The sequence below is a fragment of the Dipodomys ordii genome, unplaced genomic scaffold, assembly GCF_000151885.1.
Source record: "Dipodomys ordii isolate 6190 unplaced genomic scaffold, Dord_2.0 Scaffold105, whole genome shotgun sequence".
Taxonomy (NCBI): Eukaryota; Metazoa; Chordata; class Mammalia; order Rodentia; family Heteromyidae; genus Dipodomys; species Dipodomys ordii.
Window position 1 is genome coordinate 1987855 of NW_012267321.1, and position 10938 is coordinate 1998792.

Here is a 10938-nt window from a genome sequence, read left to right on the forward strand (position 1 = left end):
TACAGGTCCTTCTAGCTCTGTTTGCTTTTATTCTGTGGTTTTTCTTTTTTTTTTTTAAATTTAATTTTATTTTATCTGTGAACATGCTGTACAGAGGGGTTACAATTACATGGGCAGGATAATGCATACATTTCTTACCAAGCATTGCTGCCTCCTCCTTTGTTTACCCTTCACATCCCTTCCTAGCCTCCCCCCCTCCCTATCCCAATCCCAATCCCAATCCTTCCCTTCTCCCCCCCCCCCCCCGCACTCATACTTCTGGTCAAGTCATCCAGGGAGAAGCTGGAGGGGCATGGAAGGGTGGGGCCCTACTCCTAGGGCTGCAGGTAAAGTGCAGCTTTGAAGAGGAATCACAGGAGACAGGGCTGTGTGAAGGTGTGGTGGCATCCACTCAGGTGGGTAGAGAAGCCCTGATGTCTGGGCAGGCTGCTTGGATGGCACAGGTCAGGGCCGTGGCTCTCCAGCTGCCAGCCTCCCTGAGATATCCAGCTCTGGTTCTGGTATGAGATCTGGGGGAGAGAAGGAATGAATCTACACCTTGGGGGTGAGAGGCTTCCATCCAGACTCCACCCCAACAGCCCAGAGATTGTAACTGGGGCTTTTTCTCCCCACAGCTTTCTGTTCTCTGGGGGGAGGGCACAGTCCATTTCACAATGAGCCAACTGAAGAGACCCAGCAGAGCTGAGGATGCCCTGATGTGAACTCTGCATCCGCTTCCCAGCCTCCTCTGTGATTCTCCCTCTACCCCCCTCCTGCTCCACACCCCAGGGCACTGCTCTCCCTTTGCCATCACTATTTGGATTTTTTTAAAAAGTCAGCCAGCTGGGCCCCAGTGTCGTGGGCCTGTCATCCTAGCTAACCCAGGAGGCTGAGATCCGAGGCCAGCCCAGGCGGGAAAAGTCCATGAGACTCCTATCTCTGATGAACCACCAAAAAGCCAGAAATGGAGCTGTGGCTCAAGTGGTAGAGCACCAATCTTGAAGAGAAATGCTGAAGGGTAGCAGTGCCCAGGCCCTGGGTTCAAGCCTCATAATTGGCACCAAAAATAAATAAACCAATAAATTGACCAACTGTCTCTTGTTATATTATTTTTGGGGGGGGGGTCTGGTTGTGGGGCCTGAACTCTGGGCCTGGGCACTGTCCCTCAGCTCTTCAACTCAAGGCGAGCAGTCTACCACTTGAACCACAGTACCACTTCTGGTTTTCTGGTGGTTTATTGGAGACAAGAGTGTCATGGACTTTCCTGCCCTGGCTGGCTTTGAACCTCAATCCTCAGATCTCAGCCTCCTGAGTAGCTAGGATGACAGGCATGAGCCACTGGCGCCTGGCCTACAATGTTCTTTTTAAGAAGAGTCCTTGAGCCATATCAGGCCTGCTATGCAAACAACATGATGTATGGCCAAATCCCCGAGAGGCAGCTGTGCTTAGCACTGTAACACCCGCACCCTGGTGGGGTCGGTGACTTCCCCAAGGTGAGGAGACTAAAGCAGGTCCTGCCTAGATGTCCAGACCACTTTGCCAGGTGTGGCGGCACACATCTGTAACCCTAGCATTTAGGAGGTAGAACTCCAGGTGGCTGCATAGCAAAACCTTGTCTCAAAAAAAGAAAAAAAAAAGAACACTAACAAAAGAAAACCAACACCAAACAATCAACCCTTGGACTCCGGATGTGTTGAGCTTCTTTGTTTGACCATACTGGCAGTGCATCATCCCCAGCTGCTGTTAGAACTGGGCCCTGGCTGTATGGCCCCTCCCTGGCCCCAGGAAAGGACAAGTAGAAGCTGTGCTTGGTCTCTCCTCCCCATGCCCCCTTCCTCTGCTGAGTTTAATCTGTATTCGTTCGCTATCAACAACCATCGCCAAGAGTGTGACAGTTTCATTGCACTTCCAAATGGTCCCATTCAACTGAGCCTGCTGAGTGCATTGTCCTTCTTGTGTTGGTACTAATTGTATCTTGTGGCCTTCAACTGTGGTGTGACATTGTTCCTAAGTCTCTGAGAATTGGCTGCAATAATCCCATGTTACAGTGTCACGAGGACGAAAGAGGACTTCGGAGACCCATGGGCCCCTGTAACCATGATCAAAACCTCTGTAACTTGGCTCTTGGCTCCTACTGCACAGCTGGCCCCTCCTCCAGGTTCTGTGTGAACATAGACATGATGGGCTGGTGACGGTGAGCCCCACAGCTCCTGAGGTCATATCTACCTAAATTGATGTGAGCCCTTCTACCCAGTGTGCCCTTTCAGAGGTTCCCCAGTGTCCTCGTAGATGCCTGCTTAAGCCATGCCAGAATGGTTTATGGCTATTCCCTATACACGTGGGCAAACTGAGGCTCTGTGAAATTAGGCTCTGGGTCCTCAGGTCAGGGAAGTTGGAGTGATTTCCTCAGGTCCTCACAGCCAAGAACCTGTACACAACTCCGGTCTCAGCCACCATGCTCTCTTCTCTAAGATGTGATATAGCCACATCCACCAGCAGGTGGCGATGGTGGGAAGAGCTGTGCACGAAGTCCTGTTCCTGGGCCTCAAGTAGATCCAGGCGCCAGAACCTGGGCACCTTGGCTTTGGGTAAGTCACTTACCCTCTCAGAGCCTGTTTGCTCATCTGTGGAAAGGGGGTAGTAACTCCTGGAGTGGCTTTGAGACAAAACAGACACTTGGCAGGTCCTATGCCCAAAGTATGCATCTAGAAAATGTCTATTGCTTCTATCAATAATGGAATTCTTTCTTTTTTCCCCCCTTCCTTCCTTCTTCCTTCCTTTCTTTTTGGAGACAGGGTCTCACTATGTAGCCCAGATTAGCATTGAACTCCCTATCCTTCTGCTTCAGACTCCTGACTACTGGGATTACAGGTATGGCCATCAAGAATATAATTCTTTGCCTTCCATTTTCATCTTCAACTCCACCCTTCCACTTATGCCCACCTGGGCCCTTCCTTTACTCTTAAGATATCGCCACCTGCCTCTCATTCCACTTACCCAAACACAATAGTGGTCATGCCATACCTCTTGGCAGGTTCTCAGGGACCAGAGAGGCCCAGGATGTGTCCTGCTACTGATTCTGGCATCAGAACCGCATGTCCTGAAGGGCAGAATGTGGAAAATACAAGGAAAGCAGCATAAAGGGCAGGGAGTGGTGCAGAAACAACCTCACTGCTTTCCAGGGATCTTTGTCTCCTCAAGCACAATAATGCCTCCTCACCTTGAGAATTAGGAGCCATGAGGACCAGAAGTGGAGGGATTTGGGGACGGAGTCATCCCTGACTGTGAAGCTCTAACATTGGGTCTGCTTTCTTCTCCCTCAGTGCATCTTCATGCTCAGCACCCTTCCTCCTTCAGAGGCTGAGGAGCCCAGGCTCCCTCAAGTCAATGAGATCATGGAAGCCATGGAGAGTCTGGGGCGGTGGGGGACAGGCTTCATGAGTACAAATGTCCTTCTGGAGGAGGAGGCCATCATCCAGAGGACTGAGGATGGAGTCTGTGATTTGTTGACTTCATTATGAAAACTGATAGGCATCTAGGGGGTGAATTTAGGGGGTTTGTCTGAGAACTATGTAACACATTGATGGCTGATCAGATAATTTGAGACTCCCTTGCTTTGTACTCCAAGCTCTTATAACATTCTCAGTCCACACGTGAATCTTTGTATAATGCAATAATTCCATTTCTTCTCCCATCCTCTGAGCTTTTCGATGTTTTCTTCCTCCTCTTCCCTCACCCCCACCCCCAGTCCTGGGGCTTGAACTGAGGGCCTGGGCACTGTCCCTGAGCTTCTTTTGCTTAAGGCTAACACTCTACCACTTGAACTACTGCACCACTTCTGGCCTTTTCTGTTGATGTGGAATCGAACCCAGGGTTTCATGCATACTAAGCAAGCACTACCACTAAGTCACATTCCCAATCCCCTGTTGTTTTCTTTTTAGAGCTTCTTGGTATTTGGTATAACTCCTGGCTCCAGCATGTATTCCAGAATCTGGCATATCCTGGGCTGCTTTCAACGTCAACCTCTTTTCCCTCCTAAATGATCATTTCCTTTCCCCAAGTTTACCTCCTGGCCTTGGGTTCTGAAAGCACCAGGCGGGTGCTACCTTAGTAGGGCACCATCTGGGAGTCTTGTGCAAGGCATCAGACGACTTATTGGCTGACTTAGAATGATAGAAATGCTGACTGGAAAAATTCCTCTCCAGAGTGAAGAACTAATGGGACTCAGGTAAGGGCATGACGGCCCTGTGAACCGATGAGTGGGTGGAATGGCCGTGTGGCCCATGACTGAGACCTGGGAAGAGGTGTCCACCACCAACACACATGGACCTGGGCTGCAGGCTGTATCGGACCATCTCCTCTGACGCAGACAAACACTCATTAGTGTAGCTGCTGATTTTCAGAATCTTCAGAGATTTGTCTTTGTAGACAAACGTGACCAGTTGGCTGTGGGTCCCACCTCCGAGCACTACTAACCCCCAAACAGGGGCAGTGGATCAGGGAGGCCTGGGCACTCTGAGGCCTTCTCTGATGCTTCTGTTCAAACTGAGCTCCTCTCCAGTTACTCCCCGCCCCCACCCCCAGTATTCTTCTGCTCCCTACTAATCAACTACACGCCAGCGTGGTATATTTCTTCATGGTCTCCAGGGATAGAGACAAGGCCAATGTTATTGTTTCCCTCACTCTGGCACATGCTGAGTACTCCTATGTCTGTGGACACATGTGTGTGGATGTGGAAAGGGTAGGGCACTCTGAGTTACAAGATGGAGGTCCGAAGTCATTGCAGGATGTGCAACAACTCACAAGTACTGGCTCACGGAGGAGGCGGTCCTCCCCCTGCAGTAGGAAACTACCAAAAGGGAGGCTGTCATCCAGTGAGGGGAATGGTACACAGCCATAGGCCATTAAACGCCAGAACCCTGTTCTTTGAATGCCTGCCATCCAGCTGTGCCCAAAACATGGCAATAATCTTCTAAGTGGACTCTCTGCTTTCCCTCTTACCTGTCTTTACTATGTACATCTCATCTCTCTCCCTCTCAAAGAGGATGATCTGCATGCATTTGGCCACTCTACTTCCTTGATTCAAACTTTATGATAGCTTATAACCTATCCTTCTATTCATTGATCCATCAACTGTTCTACCCATCAATCCAGTCATCTACCTGGCCAACTATCCTTCCAACCATGCATGTATGCATGCATCAATACAACCACTGATTTGGCAAACATTTTTGTGAGCTTCTTAAAGGACCGGTGTTACAAATGGAAAACAAAGCAGACAGAGTCCTTGTTCCCTTGGAGCTTATAAACTAAGAGTCAGGGTAAGGTCCTACGAGCCAAAGCTCCGATGCTTTATCTTGGCATTCAAGGTCTATCATGGTGTCTTTTCCCCCACCTGCATCTCTGGGTACCACCATTCACAGCTCACGCTCCCCCACCCCCCAGATGGATGCTGTTTGGAGATACTAAAGTTCAAAAGGTTGACGGTGAATTGTCTTGTTCAAGACATGCAGTCACTGAGCATTGAAAGTGAGGTTTGATTAAAGTGTGATGTCTCCAAATCCTGGTGTTTGTTTATCTCAGGAAGCAGGCACACAGTATGCCTCAAACACAACTGTTTTGTGGATCTATTTTGTGGTTTCCCATGTAACTTTCTTGCTGGTGACACTATGCCAGTATGTCATGCTTCTTTTGGCCAGCTCAAACAACACACTATAGAACTGACCTTCAAAGGCTCTCCAAGGGCAAGGGCATCCCAGGGAAACCCATATGCAATGGAGAAGCGGTGTGAGGAAGAGGAGGTGGTAGAGAGGGCTTTGAGATCCCAGACTCCGAGGGCTTTGGGGTTTCTGGGATCTCTATGGGTTTTGTAGACTCTTATAACTCTGAGGATGATGGCAAGTTCAGGTGTGGTTTTGTTTCCAAAGGATCCAGTTTATCTTGACTTGCCAGGAGTGAGGGTAGAAAGGAAAGGAAGAGGGATTATGGAACAGCTCTAGAGGCAAAGTGTGAATATACTGAGAGAAAGAACACTCCATTGGGTAGAGTTCAAGGAGCATGGATCAGACTTTGACCCAACCTTTCCTCACAGGCTGGAGCTCTGCCTCCCTCTTCTCTCCCCCCCTCCCCGCTCTTCCCCTGCATCATGGCGTGCAACCAGTGGCCACCAGCAGCCTGGACCCATCCGGGGTGTCTTGGTCTCTCTCCTCTGGGCCACCACAGCATAACCCCCTGGGCACAGACCTCATCCTGTGCTCTCCAAAGTCAATTGCGTTTAGACATCCTACACAATGGTGGAGAATTACTGCACTGCACAGACCTCTCCCTGCAGGGGTCATTGGTATTATTCTGATCCACTGGACTTCAGACTCAATGGCCACCCAGCAAGACCTATGTCTCAGATGATGTGAGAGTCAATTTTCCTGGTGCATCTGGCCTCAAAGGCTTGTTAGAATCTTGGCCTCTTACTTCCAGACTCTTGTGATTCAACCATTGCAGTGTTCTTTATTGGCTTCATTATGATGTTTTACTCTTAAGAAAGTTGCTGTAGTCAGTTCTGACTTTCTCTTCCCTGCATCCCTGTCTGGGCTCAGATCTTGACCAGGCAATGTGGGTTAGAGTCTGAGCACCCCAGGTAGTATGCTGTGTTAGCTAGGGCCAGTCACCAAACATGCCCAGGAACCAGTCTCTCATGTGTGTAATGTCGACATGGCATATTTGTCAAGCAGGAGCTTGGTACTGATAAGCTGTGTCCCAACCCAAGCCTATGCCTCCCTCGTAGCACTGCCTCATGGCTGTCAAATGAGGCTGGCGTGGCTGAATGGCTGGAGGCTCCCTGCCTGGCCTGGGTTCACTTTGCATGCTGTCCCTCCTCCATCCATCTCCAAGTGGCCACTAGTGGCTTCTACAGCTCAGTGGTCTCTGACACACATCTACCCTGCATCAAGACTGGGTATAACTGCCTCCATCACAGCCAGGGCCCTCATATCTGAGCACAGAAAGCCCTTGGTGGATGAATGAGTGTAGACAGATATGTCCCAGAATAAACTTTTTTTTTTCTTTTTGGTCAGTCCTGTGGCTTAAACTCAGGGCCTGGGCCCTGTCTCTGAGCTCTTTTGCTTAAGGCTAGCACTCTACCACTTTGAGCCACAACTCAACTTCTGGTTTTCTGGTGATTGATTGGAAATAAGAGTCTCATGGACTTTCCTGCTCCAGCTGGCTTTGAACCGTGATCCTCAGATCTCAGCCTCCTGAGTAGCTACAATGACAGGTGTGAGCCATCAGCACCTGGCCAAGGATGAACTCTTGATCCTATGCACTAAACAATCAGATTTCAATTGTACATCCTCTGTGTGGGACAGGCATTCAAAGTTCCTAGTAGCTTTTTTTTTTTTTTCCTTTTCCTCCCAGCTCTCAGCCAGAGGGCCTTACAAGGGAGCATTGCTTCATAAAGTACTAGCAGGCCACTAGATTCAGCCATGTGTTTAAGCAAAACAAGAAGAATCAGACCCTGAAATTCACTCCATCTGTACAAAAACCTTCATTCAGTAATCAAGAATATCTCAGGAACTTTAGCTTGATTTAGGCCTGATTTGTGATTTGGGGGACCAAGGCTAGTCTTTGAAATATCCTGGTAAGAGCTGGCTACATAGTAACTTAGGGACATTTGTTGAGCTGAAAACAGCAGGGCTCCTAAGTTCTCTTTCACAACAGTAAATGCTGTGTGTAGACAATGCCTGAACTGTGTCACACAAGCAGCAGGTGCAAAGGATGGCTATGTGATTTCATGTCCCTGTCCTAGGCACGCAGGCACTGGTGAGCTTGAAGGAATGGCTTGTCTCTGATGGCATGTGATCTCATGACCCCAGAGCATGACTCCTTTGCTGGGGTTAGATGTGATTGGTGGTTTCTGTGTTGCCACCAATGAGCAAGTGTCACACATTGTTAGGGTGAGGCTATCAGAATGCATGTCTTGAGATTTCTTCATCCTATGGCTGGTACAGGCAGGGTTGTTGTAGGCAAAATGTGGTCCCTCTGCTAAAGAGACAAGTAGAGATGAGAGTCTGGCTTCAGGGGGGAACATGTAGTGCCTACGAGTTTGCTGATTCCAGAAAACCACCATTCACTTATTGCTCTTCATGTTTCTCATGACCATTATAGAGATTATGACTCAAGTCCCACTGCTACTGTTTAGGGCGATGGAAACTCAATTTTGAGCAATGGCCAAAACACAATTCATAATCAGGTGACTTCCATTCCACTGCTGTCATGGCAAGGGAAAACCAGTATGTCACATTTCAAGAAAAACTTTTGGTGGTTTACATTATCAGCAATTCTTAGGTATGCCACATTCAAATGTTACATGTACTAGTGTTAGAGTAGAAACTGAAGGGACATCAGAACATTATTCAGGGTTTCTTTACCTTGGCATTACTAACATTTGGGGCTAGATAACTGGAGGTTAGGCACCATTCCCTGTCCCTGGCTACAAGATGCCTGGCATGGTCTTCCCTTTTTCTACTTTACAACGTTTAAAGTGCTTCCAGAATTGGTAAATGTTCCCTAAGAGTGAAATCACCCTTAGCCTCCACCTTGAGAACTACAGACTCAAGAAGTTTAGGTTGTCTGAAGTGTTTGGATTTAACTATCACCTTACTGCTTACATTAAAAGAACTTAGCTCAGGAAAGACATTTCTAACCAAGCAGTCTTAAGTGAGATGACAATACTAATCCTTTGGTAGAGAACTGACTGTTCTAAACACTTTTCGTGTGTGTGTGTGTGAACTAGTTTATTTGTGTGTACATTATAGGCTGCAGGTACTCCACTAGACAGAAAGCTCGGAGAGAGGGCTTACCTTACCTGGCTCCATTCATCCAGTGTCCCACCAACCGGGCTTGGCGTGAGGCCCTCCTTCCTGCGCCCTCAAACAGAGCTTAACCCGTGGGACAGGGTTAGTCCGTACCTCTCACCCTCAATCCTCCTTACCTGCATATCTATAAACACAGGGAATGCCTCACTTTGGGGCTGGGCCTGAGATTTGGCCTTGGGTGATCTCCAGGGGGAATGGGCTCCCCAGACTCACCCACCTTCATTCCGGTCCTCAGCCTTCAGCGGGGTCGCATGTGGGACACCTGTACTTAACTGCTCACCACGATCCCATCCCGAGCCCCGGTACGCGTGGACACCCGCAGACCGGGCCCGCATGCGGAGCCCCCGACCCACTGGGCTCCGGCCTGTCACGCACTCCCCCAACCCCTTCCCCGCCTCTTTCCCGCCAGAGGTGCAAATTCCTATGCCCTCTACAAGGGCAGAAAAATCTCCAAAAGAAAAAAGAAAGAAAGAAAAGTCCATCCCATCTCAGGACACTGGGAGCAACGTAGGACCAGGCGCCCGCCGCCAAGGTTCCCGCGCAGAGAGAAACAGAAGGGGCCCGGTGCATTCTGGGAGTGCCTGGAAGCGCTGGCCACCCGATCGCAGAGGCCGGCGGGAGTTGTAGGCACAGTCTGTCACTTCAGAGAACATTGGGCGGTGTGAGCACCATCACCGCAAGGGCCTCTGGGAGTTGTAGGCCTGCGAGTCGTAGGCGAGAGGACAGGCCCACAGCCTTCTGGGAATCGTAGTTCGCTCACCCGCTTCCACATTTTCTCGGAGTCCCCCGACCTTCCAGGGCGGGCTCTGCCGAGGTGAGCGCTCGCTGCTGCGGCACCGGCTGGTCCCGGCCCCTGATCGGGCTGGTGTCTTCAGACTGAGGGCTTTTGAGTTTCTCCCTCACCTTTCTGGAGACGCCCCGACTCCTCTCCAGGCGGGCATGACTTCAGGTGCCATACTAGCTTGGGACACGTGCTAGGCTGTGCCGCCTGGTTCCATTTTTTTCCAGGTTGGAATCCCCACCCTCGCCCTCCACCCTGCGTGGGGACCAGCGCGTCCCCCTCGGGGCGGGTAATCAGCCCCAGAGGTGGAGGCCGGGCCCCCACCTCCTGTGACACGGCTCAGGAAATGATTCCCAGAGTAAAGGACCTTCACCGACCCCGCTGGATGCGGGGCGTGCAGCGGGGTCTAAATGCACACCTCGTGCTGCTTCTCTCCATTGCCCTCCAAGTACTCAGTCCAATACCTCGAGGCGCGAAAGCATCCACGGCGTCTCTCCCTCCACCCCCGGCAGAGCCTGGTGCAGAGTCCCATCACCGGAGGAGATTCGGAATCCCCCTTTTCTCCCGCTCCCCAGAAGCCGTCCAGGAGGCCGTCGCCCTCTTCACACTGACGCTGGGGACCCCAGCCCCAGAAGGCACCCCCTCCAGCACACACCCCGGCGCCTGGTCCACCCGCAGCTAGGCCTGCGCGTGTAGCCTGCTTCTCGCACCCCGCGCAGGCGCAGCCGACCCCTCGCGCCCGCCCCTGCTGCACCTTCTGCTGGGTGCTGCGGCGCTGCGCTCGAGGAGGGGGCGCGCCACGTGGGGGCCACGCGCACAGTGACGAGTGAGCGCGTGTGCGGCGGCGGGCGGGGTCAGGGTGCGCCCCGAATCGGGTCCAGAGACACCCCCCCAAGACGGGTGAGGCCGGGCTGAGGCCAGGCAGAGGGTCCCGAAAGACTTCAGTCTTGGCCCGGAGGTCTCCCTGACCCCCTCCACCCCCTCCCGGGGTCCCCCACCCACCCCCACCCTCTGCAGCGATCCGGCGGAGCGGGGACCTCGCGCCCTGACCCGCGCCGCTCTCTCCCGCCTCCAGGTCACAACGCGGACGACATAGCAGAGACGGTGCTCATGAACTTTCTGCGGGGCGGCTGGCGAGGGCGGCGCTCTGCCGCGCTGCGGGCCGCTGCAGCTGGCGTCGCAGAAGGAGGTGCTGTACGCGCACTTCCGCCGCCTGCGCTACTTCTCCCGCGAGTGCGCGTTCGCGCCCGAGGCCTTCCGCGGGCACGCGCGCCAGCTGCTCAAGCGCCTGGAGGCGGCGCGGCCGTC

General features: G+C 51.8%; 1 protein-coding gene across 1 annotated transcript in view; it reads right to left on the reverse strand.

The window, feature by feature from the left end:
- Iglon5 (IgLON family member 5) overlaps positions 1-9184 on the reverse strand; it is a 27674-nt gene extending 18490 nt beyond the window's left edge. The window contains exons 1-3 of the mRNA XM_013027613.1: positions 9067-9184; positions 4274-4450; positions 2398-2603 (exon numbers count right to left, since the gene is read on the reverse strand). Of these exons, the coding sequence (XP_012883067.1) occupies positions 2398-2603; positions 4274-4450; positions 9067-9184 (501 nt within the window). The remainder of the gene's footprint in view (positions 1-2397; positions 2604-4273; positions 4451-9066) is intronic.
- Between the last annotated feature and the right edge of the window lie 1754 nt (positions 9185-10938).